The 22,059-nt window shown below is 44.1% G+C and overlaps 1 protein-coding gene across 1 annotated transcript in view; it reads right to left on the minus strand.

Annotated features, from left to right (window-relative positions):
- The window catches only part of LOC115153227 (VPS10 domain-containing receptor SorCS1-like), a 58,295-nt gene that overhangs the window by 34,705 nt on the left and 1,531 nt on the right, over positions 1 to 22,059 (minus strand). Inside the window, exons 3-9 of the mRNA XM_029698440.1 lie at positions 14,587 to 14,733; positions 14,389 to 14,491; positions 13,824 to 13,900; positions 13,346 to 13,437; positions 13,013 to 13,120; positions 12,584 to 12,701; positions 11,688 to 11,821 (exon numbers count right to left, since the gene is read on the minus strand). Coding sequence (XP_029554300.1) covers positions 11,688 to 11,821; positions 12,584 to 12,701; positions 13,013 to 13,120; positions 13,346 to 13,437; positions 13,824 to 13,900; positions 14,389 to 14,491; positions 14,587 to 14,733 — 779 coding nt within the window. The remainder of the gene's footprint in view (positions 1 to 11,687; positions 11,822 to 12,583; positions 12,702 to 13,012; positions 13,121 to 13,345; positions 13,438 to 13,823; positions 13,901 to 14,388; positions 14,492 to 14,586; positions 14,734 to 22,059) is intronic.

Here is a 22,059-nt window from a genome sequence, read left to right on the forward strand (position 1 = left end):
GTCTAGAGATGGCCCACAGTTCGGAGCCAGCAGAGACGGCCCACAGTTCGGAACCGAGAGAGACGGCCCACAGTCCGGAACCGAGAGAGACGGCCCACAGTCCGGAACCGAGAGAGACGGCCCACAGTCCGGAACCGAGAGAGACGGCCCACAGTCCTGAACCGAGAGAGACGGCCTACAGTCCGGAACGGAGAGAGATGGCCTACAGTCCGAAATCGGCGCAGCCCGAGTCGCCCTACAGTCCGGAATCGGCGCAGCCAGAGTCGCCCTCCCGTCCGGAGCTTTCAGAGTCTCCCTTCAGCCCGAGGTCTCCAGCGACACGCATCAGCCCGAGGATTCCAGCAACGCACATCAGCCCGAGGTCTTCAGCGATGCGCCATAGCTCAGAGACTTCGGGAGGGTAATATTTAATAAGTATTTAGCGGGGGTGGACAGGTTAGGTTGGGGAGTAAGGCCGGAGCCTGATCTACCTCCATAGTAGGTGGGTTGGGGAGGGGGGGGGGGTGTAGCACAAGAACCGTCGGTGACGGTGGCCACCCTCCCTTCCCTCCCTTTAGTTGGGGATTAATTTTTGTTTGTGTTTAGAGTTATTGGATAAGGTTTTGTTATTTTAGGTGCATCCGGGGTCTGCACCTTTGGGGGGGGGGTACTGTCACGTCCTGACCAGTAAAGGGGTATTTGTTATTGTAGTTTGGTCAGGACGTGGCAGGGGGTGTTTGTTTAGAGTGTTTCGGGGTTTGTTGGGCTATGTTATTATGTAAGAGGTGTGTTTGTTTAGAGTGTTCCGGGGTTTTTGGTCTATGTTCCAGGTTAGTGTTTTTCTATGTTCAGTCTAGTTTTTCTACTTCTATGTTTAGGGTTTGTTGATTGACCTTCAACGAGCTGTTCCTCGTTGCCTCTGATTGAAGGTCCTACGTATAGGGTTGTTTGTGTTATGGGGGTTTGTGGGTAGTTGTTTCCTGTTTTGTGTCTGTGCACCTGACAGGACTGTTTGGTGTCGTTTGTTGTTTTGCATACATGATTTGTTTGTTTTTTTCCTTCTTTTGATTTAATAAAGAAGATGAGTATACACATTCCCGCTGCACCTTGGTCTAATCCTTACGACGCCCGTTACAATTAAAGACTGATAATTTCTTTGTCAGTGGGCAAACGCACAAAATCAGCAGGGGCTCAAATACATTTTTCCCTCACTGTATACAAAATAATATACATTGATCAAAAAAATAAAGGGAACACTAAAATAACATCCTAGATCTGAATGAAATAATCTTATTAAATACTTTTTTCTTTACATAGTTGAATGTGCTGACAACAAAAATAATCAATGGAAATCCAATTTATCAACCCATGGAGGTCTGGATTTGGAGTCACACTCAAAATTAAAGTGGAAAACCACACTACAGGCTGATCCAACTTTGATGTAATGTCCTTAAAACAAGTCAAAATGAGGCTCAGTAGTGTGTGTGGCCTCCACGTGCCTGTATGACCTCCCTACAACACCTGGGCATGCTCCTGATGAGGTGGCGGATGGTCTCCTGAGGGATCTCCTCCCAGACCTGGACTAAAGCATCCGCCAACTCCTGGACAGTCTGTGGTGCAACGTGGCGTTGGTGGATGGAGCGAGACATGATGTCCCAGATGTGCTCAATTGGATTCAGGTCTGGGGAACGGGTGGGCCAGTCCATAGCATCAATGCCTTCCTCTTCCAGGAACTGCTGACACACTCCAGCCACATGAGGTCTAGCATTGTCTTGCGTTAGGAGGAACCCAGGGCCAACCGCACCAGCATATGGTCTCACAGGGGGTCTGAGGATCTCATCTCGGTACCTAATGGCAGTCAGGCTACCTCTGGCGAGCACATGGAGGGCTGTGCGGCCCCCACAAGAAAAGCCACCCCACACCATGACTGACCCACCGCCAAACCGGTCATGCTGGAGGATGTTGTAGGCAGCAGAACGTTCTCCACGGCGTCTCCAGACTGTCACGTCTGTCACATGTGCTCAGTGTGAACCTGCTTTCATCTGTGTAGAGCACAGGGCGCCAGTGGCGAATTTGCCAATCTTGGTGTTCTCTGGCAAATGCCAAACGTCTTGCACGGTGTTGGGCTGTAACCACAACCCCCACCTGTGGATGTCGGGCCCTCATACCACCCTCATGGAGTCTGTTTCTGACCGTTTGAGCAGACACATGCACATTTGTGGCCTGCTGGAGGTCATTTTGCAGGGCTCTGGCAGTGCTCCTCCTGCTCCTCCTTGCACAAAGGCGGAGGTAGCGGTCCTGCTGCTGGGTTGTTGCCCTCCTACGGCCTCCTCCACGTCTCCTGATGTACTGGCCTGTCTCCTGGTAGCGCCTCCATGCTCTGGACACTACGCTGACAGACACAGCAAACCTTCTTGCCACAGCTCGCATTGATGTGCCATCCTGGATGAGCTGCACTACCTGAGCCACTTGTGTGGGTTGTAGACTCCGTCTCATGCTACCACTAGAGGGAAAGCACCGCCAGCATTCAAAAGTGACCAAAACATTAGCCAGGAAGCATAGGAACTGAGAAGTGGTCTGTGGTTACCACCTGCAGAACCACTCCTTTATTGGGGGTGTCTTGCTAATTGCCTATAATTTCCACCTGTTGTCTATTCCATTTGCACAACAGCATGTGAAATGTATTGTCAATCAGTGTTGCTTCCTAAGTGGACAGTTTGATTTCACAAAAGTGTGATTGACTTGGAGTTACATTGTGTTGTTTAAGTGTTCCCTTTTTTTGAGCAGTATACTTACCTGTTGTATCTTGAAAAAAAGCATTGGAATTAAAAGTGAAATGTTTAACCTATTAACCTGCTTCGTTATTTATAAATTGCCAGTTGATGAAGAACAACTCCAATTTCATACATCATTGAAAATGTGTCAAGGAATAAGTAAGAATAAAAAAGTTTTAATAACTTCTCAGATTTGAGACATTATACATCTTCGTACCTTATCAATTTCTGTTTTGTATCAATGTGGACGAGAGACAGGGGTGCAGGAACAGAGCATTTTTGCCGAGCAATGCAACGAAGCTGGATCATTCTGGCAATGATACCTGCACCACCTACATGCTGCAAAGACTCCCTAACTCTTCACCATTGTACATGATGGCCCATTGCTCTGAGACTTCCTTTGACCATTCTAAAGCCCGCATGGGGCATCCTTGACTTAATGGCACTGACTTTCTGGTCTAACTCTTCAACTGACATATCAGAATAGCATTCCCTGACAGACGTTATGTTCTTTCATCCTTCTGTAAACAAAGCTAACCGTTACACTGTCATGAAATATGATTACATATCGACAATAAAACAAATAGAACATGGCCTGCTTATGAGTTGCCATGAAAGAAAGTTAGATTAATTAAACTGAAAATGGCTAGAACAGGCGTTCATAGCTAAATGCTTTTTGTTAGCTTGAGAAAAATAATTGCATGATTTATCATTCTACGGTATGTATCTATGTAATATAGTAGAATGTTATGAACCGACACTGAATCGTAGGAGCTAACTACTAGCTATGTAAAAGTTGGACGGAAGAATGCCCTGTGCTGCTTACCTGAGATGCCATCATTACACAGTCCTTCTTCGTAGGTGTCCGCTATAACTTCCTTTGTGTCGAAAAGAAAGGCTGAACAGTATTGGTTGTAGCCAAACTGACTCTCAAAAAATTGCCAAAATGGAGGGTGGTTGATAGTGAAATAAAGTTTTGTTTTACAATGCATTTTTTGTTCTATAAATATTTTGGGGGAATAAAATGCATAAGGTTTTGAGCTCTATTACAAAATATTTGATTGCAAAAAAAAAATTTTACTTTGAAGCCTCGTTTTTGCTTTCATAACAATTATTTTTGATTGAAAAGAAAAAAGTTGCTTTCAGAAAAAATAAATTGATTTGAAAATAACCAAGGGGGAGTTTGAGCACTGATAATGCTTTTGGGTCCCAATGCACTACTGTCTCTAACTGGTGTCAGTAAACGTCGGTAAAAAAGCATAATTAAATTGTTTCCAGCAGCACAGATACAGTCATCTGGTTAACACGAAAACTGCCTAACGAGCTCTGCTAGAGCAAGTAAAATGATCACAGTGGTCTCATTTGTGTCTGGAAGTAGCTAGCAAGCTAGCTAATGTTAGCTTGGGTGCTTGACTGCCTCGGCCCGAACGTCCAGGGTGCGCTCCGAGAGCGAAACGGTCTGAATTTACACAGAGGGTTTTGCATTTTTCACGGAATAATAATCAAATTAATTAAAACCTGTTTGGGATAGGGGGCAGTATTTTCACGGCCGGATGAAAAACGTACCCAAATGAAAACTGGCTACTACTCTTGCCCAGAAACTAGAATATGCATATTATTAGTAGATTTGTATTGTATTTTGTCAACATTTATGATGAGTATTTTTGTAAATTCACCGGAAGTTTTTGGTGGGAATACATTTTCTGAACATCACGCGCCAATGTAAAATGCTGTTTTTGGATATAAATATGAACTTTATCGAGCAAAACATACATGCATTACATAACATGATGTCCTAGGAGTGTCATCTGATGACGATCGTCAAAGGTTAGTGCTTCATTTAGCTGTGTTTTGGGTTTTTGTGACATATATTCTTGCTTGGAAAATGGCTGTGTGGTTATTTTTGTCTGTGTACTCTCCTAACATAATCTAATGTTTTGCTTTCGCTGTAAAGCCTTTTTGAAATCGGACAATGTGGTTGGATTAAGGAGAAGTGTATCTTTAAAATGGTGTAAAATAGTCGTATGTTTGAGAAATTGAAATTATTAGATTTTTGAGGTTTTGTATTTCGCACCGTGCTGTTCCAGTGGATGTTCCGCTAGCGGAACGCCTGTCCTCAACATTAAGTAAGTACCAGTCAAAAGTTTGGACACACCTACTCATTCCAGGATGTTTCTATATTTTTACTATTTTCTACTTTGTAGAATAATAGTGAAGACATCACAACTATAAAATAACACATATGGAATAAGTTAAGAACTCATTCTTATTTACAAGGACAGCCTACTCCTTCCTCCTCGTTGGGGGATTCAACCCCGGTCTCCCGTCCGCACGACACAGGGATTCTTTAGCTAAATAGCCCAGTACTGTACTGCCAACCAACACATTGTACAGCGCCATATTTACCGTTCCATTCTAACAGAAACCCAGAGGGTTTTTCGTTTTTCATGGAATAGAAACACCATAATATCAATTAAATTAATTAACCTCTTATGGCTAGGGGGCAGTATTTTCACGGCTGGATAAAAAACGTACCCGATTTAATCTGATTATTAGTCCTGCCCAGAAACTAGAATATGCATATAATTATTAGCTTTGGATAGAAAACACTCCAAAGTTTCTAAAACTGTTTGAATGGTGTCTGTGAGTATAACAGAACTCATTTGGCAGGCCAAAAAATGAGAAGATTCTGTTCAGGAAGTACCCTGTCTGACCATTTCTTCCCCTTGTTGATTCCCTCTATCTATTACAAGTGATCTCTGCTGTTATGTGACACTTCCCACGTCTCCAATGGGCTCTCAGAGCCCGGGAAAAACCTGAATGACGTAATTCAAAGCCCTGGCTGAAACACAGGAGCGCTTTTGCTAAGTGGTCTATCAGCAGACAAAAGGCTTAGGCGCGTGCACTGCCCGCCCCCGCCTTTCTGTTTTTCCCTCTGTTTACAGACACGCAGATTCCCGGTCGGAATATTATCGCTTTTCTACGAGATAAATTGCATAAAAATTGATTTTAAACAGCGGTTGACATGCTTCGAAGTACGGTAATGGAATATTTAGAAATGTTTTGTCACGTTATACGCCATGCGCATGACCGTGATTTACCATTCTGATAGTGTCTAGAACTCACGAACAAAACGTCGCTGATGGAACATAACGATGGATTATTTGGGACCAAACCTACATTTGTTATTGAAGTAGAAGTCCTGGGAGTGCATTCTGACGAAGAACAGGAAAGGTAAGACCATTGTTCTTATAGGAAATGTGATTTTGGGGAAGGCTAAACTGGGTGGGTGTCTAAATAGCTAGCCCGTGATGGCTGGGCTATGTACTTAGAATATTGCAAAATGTGCTTCATCCGAAAAGCTATTTTAAAATCGGACATATCGAGTGCATAGAGGAGTTCTGTATCTATAATTCTTAAAATAATTGTTATGCTTTTTGTAAACGTTTATCGTGAGTAATTTAGTAAATTGTTAGTAAATTCCCCGGAAGTTTGCGGGGGGTATGCTAGTTCTGAACGTCACATGCTAATGTAAAAAGCTGTTTTTTTATATAAATATGAACTTGATTGAACAGACATGCATGTATTGTATAACATAATGTCCTAGGTGTGTCATCTGATGAAGATCATCAAAGGTTAGTGCTGCATTTAGCTGTCTTCTGGGTTTTTGTGACATTATATGCTAGCTTGAAAAATGGGTGTCTGATTATTTCTGGCTGGGTACTCTGCTGACATAATCTAATGTTTTGCTTTCGCTGTAAAGCCTTTTTGAAATCGGACAGTGTGGTTAGATTAACGAGAGTCTTGTCTTTAAATAGCTGTAAAATAGTCATATGTTTGAAAAATGGAAGTTTTCGTATTTTAGAGGAATTTGTATTTCTACATTGTAGAATAATAGTGAAGACATCACAACTATGAAATAACACCAGTCTCCCGCATGCCCTGCATTCTGTATTACAGACATGGCCTGCTCTCCCTTATATAAGGAATTAGGCACTTTCCCCATGTTTACTACAGTATGTATTGTAGACTGCACAGTAGCCTAATAAACAAATAAACACATTTTGTTAATAAAATAATGATAACAAAAATACTCTTTCAAAATGCAGATGTTGATTTAATTATGGATCCATAACAAATTACTATGGGAATAAATATCACTGATTACAGAAATATTGGAACAAAGTTGTCTAATGAAGGCAAACAATTTAGAATCCTAACAATCCTGTCGCCTACTCCTGACCGTCACATTGTACAGCGCCATATTTTCCATTCCATCCTAACAGAAACCCTGAGGGTTTGGTTTTTCGTTTTTCTCTGAATAGAAGCACCATAATATTAATCAAATTAATTAAACCAAATTTCTTAAAATCAATCCCATATACTATGTTATTACAAAAAAGGTTTTACATTCTCTGGTAATGCCAACATGGAATACTATCAAATGCTTCTCAAAGATGCCCACTGGTGGTCAAACTAGCAATAATTTGCAGATGCAAGATGCCACAGGCCTACTGCAATAAATTTGTGGAGTACTGTGTTGACCTTACCTGACTTGACAGCCTGTCTGCAGAAGACGTCCAAGGCTAAGCATGTATCAAATCAAATTCAGATTTTCAAATTCAAATTTTCTTTGTCACATACACATGATAAGCAGATGTTAATGCGAGGGTAGCGAAATGCTTGTAGTGTAGTGAAATGCTTATCAAGCAGATATGTGGCCTTCTAGCAATGTGACATATGTGCCTCCACTAGACCAAAGGAGAGGTCCACTTCAATCCTCAACACCAGTGAATATGTAAGCTCCTAGGAGCCTGCTCAATCTAAGGCCCCTTCCAAACCCTAGCCATACTTTCATCACTGTGATGACAAATAACACTATCTTAACTTGTCCAGTCAACAGCCAGTGGAATAGCGTCGCGCGAAATACAAAACCTCATAAATGCTATAACTTCAATTTCTCAAACATATGACTATTTTACACCGTTTTATAGATACACCTTTCCTGAATCGAACCACGTTGTCCGATTTCAAAAAGGCTTTACAGCAAAAGCAAAACATTAGATTATGTTAGGAGAGTAACCAGCCAGAAATATTCACACAGCCATTTTCAAAGCAACTAGATGCATCACAAATACCCAAAACACAGCTAAATGCAGCACTAACCTTTGACAATCTTCATCAGATGACACTCCTAGGACATCATGTTACACAATACATGCATTTTCTGTTCGATAAAGTTCATATTTATATATAAAAACAGCATTTTACATCGGCGCGTGACTTTCAGAAAATCTTTTCCCTCAAATGCTTCCGGTGAAACAGCGCTACAATTTACAAAATTACTATTCGAAAACATTGTTAAAATTTAATATTGTCATTCAAAGAATTATAGATTAACATCTCGTGAATGCCACCGCTTTGCCAGATTTAAAAATAACTTTACTGGGAAATCACACTTTGCAATAAACGACTGGTATGCTCAGAAAAATAGGCTAGGCAATTCATGTTAGCGCCATCTTGGAACCATCAACCATCAAAAATACTATTGTAAATATTCCCTTACCTTTGATTATCTTCATCAGAAGGCACTTCCAGGAATCCCAGGTCCACAACAAATGTAGTTTTGTTCGAAAAAGTTAATAATTTATGTCCCAATAGTTCCTTCTTGTTAGCGCGTTCCGAAGGCTACTCAAAATGTACCGTAGTGCGCGGGACTTGTCATCACGAATGTGCAAAAAATATATATTTAAGTTCGTTCAAACATGTCAAACGTTGTATAACATAAATGTTTAGGGCCTTTTTCAACCAGAGCTTCAATAATATTCAAGGCGGACGATTGCATTGTCTTACTAAATGTTTCGAAAGGGGAGGGTAGCCATGGGCGGCTGCGTCATTGTAGTAAATGGCCCTCCCCCTGTGACCAAGTTCCACAGCCTCTCTTTGGGTCAGTTTGTACCATAGAAGACTCAAACCACTTTGTAAAGACTGTCGACATCTAGTGGGAGCCTTATGAAGTGCTAAATGATTAATAAGCCCCTGTGTGTTTCAATGGCAAAGGTTAGAAGTGATTTCCACATATCAGATGTCCATTTCCTGTTAGGATTTGTCTCAGGGTTTTGACTGCCATATGAGTTCTGTTATACTCACAGAGACAATTCAAACAGTTTTAGAAACTTTAGGGTGTTTTCTATCCAAATCTACTAATTATATGCATATTCTAGTTACTGGGCAGGAATAGTAACCAGATTAAATTGGGTACGTTTTTTTATCCGGCCGTGCAAATACTGCCCCCTATCCCCAACAGAGGTTAAACATTTCAGCGAGCAAGCCTTTCTAATCGACCTGGCCCTGGTATCCTGGAAGGATATTGACCTCATCCCGTCAGTAGAGGATGCCTGGTTATTTTTTTAAATGCCTTCCTCACCATCTTAAATAAGCATGCTCCATTCAAGAAATTTAGAACCAGGAACAGATATAGCCCTTGGTTCTCCCCAGACCTGACTGCCCTTAACCAACACAAAAACATCCTGTGACGTTCTGCATTAGCATCGAACAGCCCTCGTGATATGCAACTTTTCAGGGAAGTTAGAAACCAATATAGACAGGTAGTTAGAAAAGCCAAGGCTAGCTTTTTCAAGCAGAAATTTGCTTCCTGCAACACAAATTGCAAAAAGTTCTGGGACATTGTAAAGTCCATGGAGAATTAGAACACCTCCTCCCAACTGCCCACTACACTGAGGATAGGAAACTCTGTCACCACCAACCCACTATAATTCAGAATTTCAATAAGCATTTTTCTACGGCTGGCCATGCTTTCCACCTGGCTACCCCTACTGCAGTCAACAGCACTGCACCTCCCACAGCTACTCGCCCAAGCCTTCCCCATTTCTCCTTCTCCCAAATCCATTCAGCTGATGTTCTGAAAGAGCTGCAAAATCTGGACCCCTACAAATCAGCCGGGATAGACAATCTGGACCCTTTCTTTCTAAAATTATCTGCTGAAATTATTGCAACCCCTATTACTAGCCTGTTCAACCTCTCGTGTCGTCTGAGATTCCCATAGATTGGAAAGCAGCTGCTGTCATCCCCCTCTTCAAAGGAGGGAACACTCTTGACCCAAATTGCTACAGACCTATATCCATCCTACCCTGCCTTTCTAAGGTCTTCGAAAGCCAAGTCAACAAACAGATTACCGACCATTTCGAATCCCACCGCACCTTCTCCGCTATGCAATCTGGTTTCAGAGCTGGTCATGGGTGCACCTCAGCCACGCTCAAGGTCCTAAACGATATCGTAACCGCCATAGATAAGAAACAATACTGTGCTGCCGTATTCATTGACCTGGCCAAAGCTTTCGACTTTGTCAATCACCACATCCTCATCGGCAGACTCAATAGCCTTGGTTTCTCAAATGATTGCATCGCCAGGTTCACCAACAACTTCTCTGATAGAGTTCAGTGTGTCAAATCGGAGGGCCTGTTGTCCGGAACTCTAGCAGTCTCTATGGGGGTGCCACAGAGTTCAATTCTTGGGCCAACTCTTCTCTGTATACATCAATGATGTCGCTCTTGCTGCTGGTGATTCTCTGATCCACCTCTACGCAGACGACACCATTCTGTATACTTCTGGACCTTCTTTGGACACTGTGTTAACAACCGTACAAACGAGCTTCAATGCCATACAACTCTCCTTCCGTGGCCTCCTCCTAAATACTAAAACTAAATGCATGCTTATCAACCGATCGCTGCCTGCACCTGCCCGCCTGTCCAGCATCACTACTCTGGACGGTTCTGACTTAGAATAGGTGGACAACTACAAATACCTAGGTGTCTGGTTAGACTGTAAACTCTCCTTCCAAACTCACATCAAACATCTCCAATCCAAAGTTAAATCTAGAATTGGCTTCCTATTTCACAACAAAGCATCCTTCACTCATGCTGCCAAACATACCCTCGTAAAACTGACCATCCTACCGATCCTCGACTTCGGCGATGTCATTTACAAAATAGCCTCCAATACCCTACTCAACAAACTGGATGCAGTCTATCACAGTGCCATCTGTTTTGTCACCAAAGCCCCATATACTACCCACCTCTGCGACCTGTACGCTCTCGTTGGCTGGCCTTCGCTTCATAATCGTCGCCAAACCCACTGGCTCCAGGTCATCTACAAGACCCTGCTAGGTAAAGTCCCCCCTTATCTCTGCTCACTGGTCACCATAGCGGCACGCGCTCCAGCAGGTATATCTTTCTGGTCATCCCCAAAGCCAATTCCTCCTTTGGCCGCCTCTCCTTCCAGTTCTCTGCTGCCAATGACTGGAACGAACTACAAAAATCTCTGAAACTGGAAACACTTATCTCCCTCACTAGCTTTATGCACCAGCTGTCAGAGCAGCTCACAGATCACTGCACCTGTACATAGCTCATCTATAATTTAGCCCAAACAACTACCTCTTCCCCTACTGTATTTATTTAATTTATTTTGCTCCTTTGCACCCCATTATTTATTTCTACTTTGCACTTTCTTCTACTACAAATCTACCATTCCAGTGTTTTACTTGCTATATTGTATTTACTTTGCCACCATGGCCTTTTTTGCCTTTACCTCCCTTATCTCACCTCATTTGCTCACATTGTATATAGGCTTATTTTCTACTGTATTATTGACTGTATGTTTGTTTTACTCCATGTTTAACTCTGTGTTGTTGTATGTTGTCGAACTGCTTTGCTTTATCTTGGCCAGGTCGCAGTTGTAAATGAGAACTTGTTCTCAACTTGCCTACCTGGTTAAATAAAGGTGAAATAAATTAAAAATAAAATAAATTGTGCTCCAATGATGCCTTCTTAAATTGCCTCTGGAAAGATTAATAAAGACTGTATGGAATTGAATTATATATATTTTATCAACCGTAGCAGCCAGTAGTCTACTCACCACTCAAAGTCAGCCTCGGTGCATGGACAGGAGTCTGACATCTGGGGGATGTATTGATCTCTGGTTTTGACACATCTGGTGTCGGGCTTCAGATTCTGAAAGATTCTCTTCACTCCCATAATGCAGACTTTACCCTGTGAGAAATAATGTATTATTTGAAATAATTAACTACAACATTTCACAATTTACTTTATTTTTGGATGTGTCACTCCCTGATCTGTTTTACCTGTCTTTGTGCTTGTCTCCACCCCTACAGGTGTTCCCATTATCCCCTGTGTATTTATACCTGTGTTCTCTGTTTGTCTGTTGCCAATTTGTCTTGTCTTGTCAGGTCTTACCAGCGTGCTTTCCCTTCTTCCTTTTTCTCAAGTTCTGTTTCCTAGTTTTCCCGGTTCTGACTATTCTGCCTGCCCTGACCGCGAGCCTGCCTGCCGTGCTGTACCTGCCTGACTCTGACCTAATTACGAACCTTTGCCTGCCCTGACCCCAAGCCTGCCTGTTGTCCTGTACCTACCTGACTCTGGCCTGATCACGAACCCCTGCCTGTCCTTAATCTGCTCTTTGCCTGCCCCGTGTTTACAATAAATATCTGAGAACTGTACTATCCACCTCCTGTGTCTGCATCTGGGTCCTATCCTGAGTCGTGATAGGATGTAACAGTTTCAAAGAAAAGCCTCTGAGTGATGAATTTCTCTTAATATATATATTTTTTTAAGTACATGAAAATCTGTATAATTGCTAATTTGTTCTGAAAGTGAATACATAGAAAGTATCCATAATTTTGAGACAAATTTGAGATAGAAAATGGGTGTGATAGAACATTTCTCTTCATACTGTATTCCATTGAACTAAAGTGCCCAAAGCCATTACAAATGTACCAAAGTGGTTGCTCTTACGTCATTGTGTAGCTGCCAGGTCTGATAGTCGTCTGTGTTACACCTTCTGTTAAAGATGGCCTTGAAGTCAATTTTGACAAGCTGCCACTCAGAACGATGGCTGAAATGGCCAAATATTCTGCAAACACAAAAAGTAAAGGATGGTGAAAAATATCTGAAAAAAAGGGTTGCTAGCTAAAATGTATTAAGTGAAATACCTTTTTATCATTAAAGTGGGAGATGAAAGGTTGCCTGAGCTAACCACAAGGGATTTGTACAATGACTCAGAAGAGTAAAAAGAGAAAAGAAAAAAAAAGTGTCTAACTTCTGACAGCGAGTACATTTTTTCACTGTGTTTGAAACAAACTTTCTTTTCAAAACGTCCATTAGACTTTCAACGCATTGGAAAATACATACTATTAACCATAGAGTATTTGTTTTGATTCTTACGTCATGATGAGGGTGTCTTCTCCTGGCTCTCCTAAGACTCCGTCTACATAGAGAGGAGAGGGGGTGAAGCTGTATTTGTTCCAGCGTTTTCCCTCATCAAAACTCAGCCTGGATGGAGAAACAACATGTTGGCTCTCATGCATGGCTCATGTGGAACCCCCACCATGCATAGAATAGATTGTACTGTAACACTAACATTAGGTGGACTTTCAGTGCTTACATAATACAGTCCATAAAACATTTATAGGCAAATGTAATTCAAATCAACAAATGTAATTTAATGTTGATGCTGTAACAGTATGCACGGAAGTTGAATGTTAAAGGAAACAATACCAGATATGTCTGATGGGGAGAGGTGTGTGTCGAATGGCCACTAGGGCACCACCCTGGTTAAGAAAGAGGACACTATACTCCTCCTCAAATACCTACAAACAGGACAGAATTTCATCACATTTTCAAAGGTTAGAGACGTGCATTCACGTATCCTTTTGATGAGTGATAGACTTGTATCACTATAGGCTACTGCTATTCTTCTATATCATGTAACACAGCCACATATTACATTTTATTTTTAAGTGAGAAAACATAGTGTCAGCTCCTAAGAAGTTCTATGGAAAAAATAATAAAAACTTCCTTAAACCAGTATATATGGCATGTGATCAAGGGTAATGTCAAACAATATCATACATTATACATCAAGAGTTTGCTCCCTCCAAATTACTGAGTTATAAGCAGATTGATCTTTTCTTCTATGTGTTGTCTTGATTTTGTGTCACATTTCAGTGGTACCTGTCTCTTTCAGTCACAGTACCTCTCTCCAAGTGTTGCCAGCATCTGAGGTGATGAAAATGCTGACATTATAGGCGGTAAGCTCGGGCCCAATGGTACCTAGATGTAAAAAGCATAGCATAGTTATAGTGTAAACACTTTCATTGTATGCCTTCTTAACCCACATTAAAATATATTTAATGCACAATGAAATAAAAATACAGATGCAAATATTCTGCCACAGGCTACAGCTCTCCTAAAAAGGGAGTATTTACTCAGCCAAAAACAGAGATTCAGAAATTCAAACCTTTTCTTCTGTATCTGTTTTTGCCAAACATCTGGCAGTCTACAGATATGCAGGCATGCTGTGATCAAATTCACAGATCAAACTGAGCTGACTAAAATGTTTTAAGCCAGAATCCCAGCATTTACTTGGAGAACAGAGCTAAAAGATAAAATGGGTCTTTAAGGGTGGAAAAAGAGCAGTGAAAGAGTTGAGCAACCACTGCAAATTGTGAACCTTAAGGAGAGCGGAGATCCCTGTGGTAATTGCTAATGAGAGTAAAAATAAACAAAAGACACAGCTAAACATTTCAAATAGTTCCTACCTGATGCTACTATAATTCCTGGAGCTGATTCCTTGCTGACTATGTTTCCAGACGTGTACGGGTTGTCAGAAACATGGAGATGCAGGTGTAATGAACAGTAGGGCTGAAAATCAACAAAAGAAAAAAAACATAATGTGGTTTATAGACAAAAACAGTTATAGGTTTTCAGATATTGGCCACTTTCAAAAGGAGACTCACCTGTACACAGTAGAGTCTGGTTCCCTTCAGATCAGTGGTGGGAGCCTGTAGAAGATGCCAGTCTCGCCCCTTACTGTAAGTGATAAACGTTTTCACTTGGCCTTCGACAACTTTATTTGACAAGAACACCCCTTTTATCCCTGCTACCTAGGAACATTGAGAAACAGACATGAAAAAAAAATTAGGGGCAAAAGCTACAACTGTAAATTATTCAAAGATAAGTAAAGCTGAAGCCCTAGTTTTGAGGTGAAAGTGAAGTCTTCTGTACACAATAGCATTTCTGACAGGGAACACTATTTTGGAGAACGTTGCAGACTAGTGGTGGTCTGGGGGTAGAAGCATTTGGCCAGTCTTACAGTTTTTGCCATGATGCTCCTATACTGTCTGCATTTGAGTGATGGAAACGGGGAGAACAAGCCATGGCTCGGGAGCTGGGGTCCCTGATGATCTTTTTGGACTTCCTGCGACACCTAGTGCTGTAAGTGTCCTGGAGGGTAAGCAATGTTCACCCAATCGTGCCTTCGGCTGAGAGTACCACCCTCTGTAGCGCCTTGCGGGCTGCGACAGTGGAGTTGCCGTATCAGGCTGGGATGCAGCCCAAACATACACTACCGGTCAAAGGTTTTAGAATACCAACTCATTCAAGGGTTTTTCTTTATTTTTACTATTTTTGACACTGTAGAATAATAGTGAAGACATCAAAACTATGAAATAACACATATGGAATCATGTAGTAACTAAAAAAGTGTTTAACAAATCAAAATACATTTTATATTTCAGATTCTTCAAATAGCCACCCTTTGCCTTGATGACAGCTTTGCACACTCTTGGCATTCTCTCAACCAGCTTCACCTGGAATGTTCCCACATATGCTGAGCACTTGTTGGCTGCTTTCCTTCACCCTGCGGTCAGACTCATCCCAAGGCATCTCTATTTGATTTAGGTCAGGGGATTGTGGAGGCCAGATGATCTGATGCAGCACTCCATCACTCTCCTTCTTGGTAAAATAGCCTGGAGGTGTGTTGGGTCATTGTCCTGTTGAAAAACAAAAATAGTCCCACTAAGCCCAAACCAGATGGGATGGTATATCCCTGCAGACTGCTGTGGTAGCCATGCTGGTTAAGTGTGCCTTGAATTCTAAATAAATCACAGACAGTGTCACCAGCAAAGCACCCCCACACCATCCTCTATGCTTCACATCCATTCACCTACTCTGCAATTCACAAAGACACAGCAGTTGGAACCAACCATCTCCAATTTGGACTCATCAGCCCAAAGGACACATTTCCACCAGTCTAATGTCCATTGCTGGTGTTTCTTGGCCCAAGCAAGTCTCTTCTTATTATTGGTTTCCTTTAGCAGTGGTTTCTTTGCTGCAATTCGACCATGAAGGCCTGATTCACATGTGTCTGTAACTTGAACTCTGTGAAGCATTTATTTGAGCTGCAATTTCTAAGGCTGGTAACTCTAATGAACATATCTTCTGCAGCAGAGGTAACTCTGGGTCTTCCATTCCTGTGTCTGTCCTCATGAGAGCTAGTTTCATCATAGCGCTTGATGGTTTTTGCGATAGCACTTGAAGATACTTTCAAAGTTCTTGAAATTTTCCGTATTGACTGACCTTCATGTCTTAAAGTATTGATGGACTGTTGTTTCTCTTTGCTTATTTGAGCTGTTCTTGCCCTAATATGGACATGGTATTTTACCAAATAGGGCTATCTTCCGTATACCACCCCCACCCTGTCACAGCACAACTGATTGGCTCAAACGCATTAAAAAGGAAAGAAATTTCACACATTAACTTTTAAGAAGGCATACCTGTTAATTGAGATGCATTCCAGGTGACTACCTGAGTGTGCAAAGCTGTCTTCAAGGCAAAGGGTGGCTATTTGAAGAATCTCAAATATAATTTTTTTGATTTGTTTAACTCTTCTTTGGTTACTTCATGATTCCATATGTGCTATTTCATAGTTTTGATATCTTCACTACTATTTTACAATGTAGAAAATAGTAAAAAATAAACAATAACCCTTGAATGAGTAGGTGTTGTAAAACCTTTGACCGGTAGTGTATGATCTCAAGGATGCTCCTGTAGAACACTGCGAGGGCCCTCAGGGACAGGCCAGATTTCTTCAGCATCCTAAAGTTAAAGAGTTGCTGTCGTGCCTTCTTCACCACGGTGTCTGTGTGGTTTGACCATTTTAGCTCCTCGGAAATGTGAATGAAGAGGAACTTGAAGCTTTTGACCATTGATGCCTGTTTCCTCCTTAAGTCCACAATCAGCTTCTTTGTTTTGCTGGCATTGAGGGAGAGGTTGTTTACCTGTCACCACGTCGTCAGAATTCATACTTTCTCCCTGTAGGCCATATCCTTGTTGTTGGTAATCAGCCCTACTACTGTCGTGTCGTTGGCGAACTTGATGATGGAGTTGGTACTGTGTGAGGCCGCGCAGTCGTGGGTGAACAGGGAGTACAGCAGGGGACTAAGCACACACCCCTAAGGGGCCCCTGTTTTGAGGGTCAGCGTGGCTGATGTGTTGTTGCCTACCTTCACCACCTGGGGACAGCCCTTCAAGAAGTTCAGAATCCAGTTGTAAAGGGAGGTGTTCAGTCCCAGGGTCCTTAGCTTTGTGATGAGCTTGGAGGGCACTATGGTGTTGAATGCTGAGCTGTAGTCAATGAACAGTATTTTCACATACGTAGGTGTTCCACTTGTCTAGGTGGGAGAGGGAAGTTTGGAGTGCAATAGAGATTGCGTAATCTATGGATCTGTTTGTGTCACGCCCTGACCAGGTGAACTCGGGTATTTTGGGTCAGGGTGTGTCATGTTGGGTATTTTTCCTTGGTTTGTGTTTTGTTTACGTTTTAGCCTTGTGTAGGCTCTAGGTGGGTTATTTCTATGTTGGGTTCTGTCGATTCCCAATCAGAGACAGCTGTCACTAATTGTCTCTGATTGGGATCACATTTAAGTTGCTGTTTTCCCCACGCTGTTTGTGGGGTGTTGTCTCTGTACGAGCAGTTAACGTATCGGCATTTTTCTTGTTTTGGTGTACGTGTTTATTCCAGTGTGTTGAATAAACATGTGTTCGCTCCCAGCTGCGCTTTGGTCTGCTTCCTCATTACCTGACGCCGAACGTTACAGAACACCCCACCAAACCAGGACCAAGCAGCGGGAGGAAAAGGAGCGCGAGAGATGGGCTCGCGAGGGGAAGGAGTTCTGGACTTGGGAGGAGATCATGTTGGGGAAAGGACCCTGTTGAAAGGATTCCCAGGTCGAGGCGGTAAAGCCAGCCGGTAGACGGAGTCGCAGGCGGCGGTCGAGGAGGCCCGGAAAACACCCCCAAGAAATTTTTTTGGGGGGGCTAATGGGGTGGTCCGGAAGAGCAGAGGAAGAGCCCAGACCACTGCTCTCGTGGGGGATGACGGTGGAGGAAGAGACGGAGATGAGGCAGTTGATTGAGGACCTGCAGAGGGAAGATCTGGAGGAGGAGCCATGGTATGCGGAGTTGCGCGCTGTGTCGCCAGTGCGCCCGCACAGCCCGGTGCGTCCGGTGGACATGCCCAGCACATGCCGTGCTAGGATGGGCATCCAGCCAGGACGAGTGGCTAAACCGGCTCCACGCTTCAGGTCACCAGTGCGTGTTCACAGTCCTGTCTGGCCCATTCCTGTTCCCCGCACCAAGCCCACGGTGCGTGTCCACAGTCCTGCCCGGCCCGTCCCTGCTCCCCGCACCAAGCCATGGGAAGCGGAGTTGCGCGCTGTGTCGCCAGTGCGCCCGCACAGCCCGGTGCGTCCGGAGGACATGCCCAGCACATGCCGTGCTAGGATGGGCATCCAGCCAGGACGAGTGGCTAAACCGGCTCCACGCTTCAGGTCACCAGTACGTGTTCACAGTCCTGTCTGGCCCGTTCCTGCTCCCCACACCAGGTTAGTGGTGCGTGTCCCCAGTCCTGTCCGGCCCGTCCCTGCTCCCCGCACCAGGTTAGTGGCGCGTGTCCCCAGTCCTGTCCGGCCCGTCCCTGCTCCCCGCACCAGGTTAGTGGTGCGTGTCCCCAGTCCGGCCCGGCCAGTTCCTGCTCCCCGCACCAGGTTAGTGGTGCGTGTCCCCAGTCCTGTCCGGCCCGTCCCTGTTCCCCGCACCAAGTCAGTGGTGCGTGTCCCCAGTCCTGTCCGGCCCGTCCCTGCTCCCCGCACCAGGTTAGTGGCGCGTGTCCCCAGTCCTGTCCGGCCCGTCCCTGCTCCCCGCACCAGGTTAGTGGTGCGTGTCCCCAGTCCGGCCCGGCCAGTTCCTGCTCCCCGCACCAGGTTAGTGGTGCGTGTCCCCAGTCCTGTCCGGCCCGTCCCTGTTCCCCGCACCAAGTCAGTGGTGCGTGTCCCCAGTCCGGCCCGGCCCGTTCCTGCTCCCTGCACCAGGTTAGTGGTGCGTGTCCCCAGTCCTGTCCGGCCCGTCCCTGCTCCCCGCACCAGGTTAGTGGTGCGTGTCCCCAGTCCTGTCCGGCCCGTCCCTGCTCCCCGCACCAGGTTAGTGGTGCGTGTCCCCAGTCCTGTCCGGCCCATCCCTGTTCCCCGCACCAAGCCCACGGTGCGTGTCCACAGTCCTGTCCGGCCCGTTCCTGTTCCCCGCACCTAGCCCACGGTGCGTGTCCATAGTCCTGTCCAGCCCGTTCCTGTTCCGGTCGACGGCTCCGCTCCAGAGCCTGAGCATGCCGCTCCACAGTGGTCCAGTCCGGGCCAGAGGGGTAGGGTTAAGGTGAAGGCGGGGGAAAGAACACGCCCGGGCCAGAGCCTCCACCGAGGGTGAGGCGCCCACCCGGGTCCCCCCCCTAATAGACTTAAGTTTGGTGCGCCGCGAGTACGCACCGTTGGGGGGGGTTCTGTCACGCCCTGACCAGGTGAACTCGGGTATTTTGGGTCAGGGTGTGTCATATTGGGTATTTTTCCTTGGTTTGTGTTTTGTTTACGTTTTAGCCTTGTGTAGGCTCTAGGTGGGTTATTTCTATGTTGGGTTCTGTCGATTCCCAATCAGAGACAATTAGCGACGTGTTTATTCCAGTGTGTTGAATAAACATGTGTTCGCTCCCAGCTGAGCTTTGGTCCGCTTCCTCATTACCTGACGCCGAACGTTACAGTTTGGCGGTATGCGAATTGGAGTGGGTCCAGGGTGTCTGGAAGGTGGTGTTAATGTGAGCCATGACCAGCCTTTCAAAGCATTTCATTGCTACAGATGTGGGTGCTATGGGGTGATTGTCATTTAGACAGCTTACCTTGGCATTCTTGGGCAGAGGGACAATGGGGGTCTGCTTGAAACACGTAGGGATTACAGACTATGTCAGGGAGAGATTGAAAATGTCAGTGAAGACACGTTCCAGCTGGTCAGCTAATGCTCTGAGTCGCATCCTGGTAATCTATCTGGCCCTGTGGCCTTGTGAAAGTGAACCTGTTTACAGGTCTTACTCACAACGGCTACATATAGCATGATCACACAGTCATCCGGAACAGCTGGTGCTCTAATGAATGGTTCAGGTTTGCTTGCCTTGAAGCGAGCATAGAATGCATTTAGGTCATCTGGTAGGGTTGCGCCACTGGCCAGGTTGCGGCTGGGGTTCCCTTTGTAATCCGTGATAGTTTACAAGCCCTGCCACATCCAACGAGCGTCAGCGCCAGCGTAGCAGGATTCAATCTTAGTCATGTATTGATGCTTTGCCTGTTGGATTGCTCGTCTGAGGTCATAGAAGGATTTCTGATAAGCGTCCGGATGTGTGTCCCGCTCCTTGAAAGCAGCAACTCTAGCCTTTAGCTTAGTGCAGATGTTGCCAGTAATCCATGGTTTCTGCTTTGGATATGTACGCACAGTCACTGTGGGGACTTCGTCGATGCACTTATTAATGAAGCTGGTGACTGATGTGATAAACTTCTGAATGCCATCGGGTGAATCCCGGAACATATTCCAGTCTGTGCTTGAGAAACAGTCCTGTAGCTTAGCATCCGCTTCCTCAGTTCACTTTCGTATGGAGCGCATCACTGGTTCTTCCTGTTTAAGTTTTTGCTTTTAAGCAGGAATCAAGAGGATAGAGTTATGGTCAGATTTGCCAAATGGAGGGCGAGGGGGAGCTTTGTATTCTGTTTGTGGCGTAAAGATGATTTAGAATTCCGTCTCCTGTAGTTGCACTGGTGACATGCTGGTAGAAATTAGTTTAAAACGGATTTCAGTTTCCCTGCATTAAAATCACCGGCCATTAGGAGAGCCACCTTTGGATCATAATTTTCTTGTTTGCTTAAGGCCCTATACAGCTTGTTGATCTTAGTGCCAGCATCGGTTTGTGGTGGTAAATAGACAGCTATAAAATATATAGATAAAAACTCTCTTGGTAAATAGTATTATTTATTAACCTAAAGTTTATCATGAGGCATTTTCACTCAGGCGAGCAGAACCGCCAGACTTAATATTAGAGATCTCACACCAGATGATGTTAAGAAAAACCAGCTAGATGTATATTATACATGCTCTTGTTCAGCCACGACTCAGAGGAACATTGGATATAACAGTTCTTCAGGTCCCGTTTACAGGCTAGTCTCGAACGGAGCTCGTCCAATTTTTGTACGTTCACCAATAGAACAGAGCGTAGAGGCAAATTATTTATTTGCCGTCGTAGTTTCATCAGGGTGCCCGCATGTCAGCCACTCTTACATCGTCTCTTCCTTTTCTGAGTCTCTGGGAATAGGACCTGGTCTAGGGTGAGCAGTAGGTCCCGTGCCGGCGACTCGTTGAAGTAGAAATCTTCCTCCAAATTGAGGTTAATGATTGCTGTTCTGATGTCCAGAACCTCTTTTCGGTCATGGTGGAAACATTATGTACAAAAGAAGTTAAGATCAGTGCAAAAAATAGCAGAATTGGTCAGGAGCCCGTAAAACAGCAGCTATTCATCGCAGCGCTATTCTGTATCTAAATAGTACCTTAAATAATAAAGAAATACCATTTGTTTGTGAAAAAAATGTGAATGGGATAAAAATGTGTTGATATTCGAACTTGTGCTGAGTAGGTTACCGATACTTTTTCAATCCAAAATATTCAATAAACACAATCGCTGACATAGACTTTTGATTTAGGCCTAATACAGTTGCATAGGGCAGGACTACTCAATGCAAACCTGCATAAAGCAAGCTCAGCACTATGAGTTTTATCCAATTGTTCCTTTCTCTGTGTCTGTGTATAGGAAACCCCCCTAGTCCTTTTTTTTAAATATAATTAATTTGAACAAGTACAAGGTTTCTGCAGTTTGACAGGCTTTCATCCTCCCCAAGGCCAGGAGTTTTCCAGGAGTTTTTTTAAACCATGTGACTTGATTAGAAAAACTCTGGTCCCATCATAGCTCATATTAAAACTTTTAACAACAGATTAATCACGTCATACCGTATAAAGTCTGGAATTTCACCTGGTTAGGTTATCAGATAAGGAAAAACTATGGGCCCTAT

This window comes from Salmo trutta, chromosome 18, assembly GCF_901001165.1.
Source record: "Salmo trutta chromosome 18, fSalTru1.1, whole genome shotgun sequence".
Classification (NCBI taxonomy): domain Eukaryota; kingdom Metazoa; phylum Chordata; class Actinopteri; order Salmoniformes; family Salmonidae; genus Salmo; species Salmo trutta.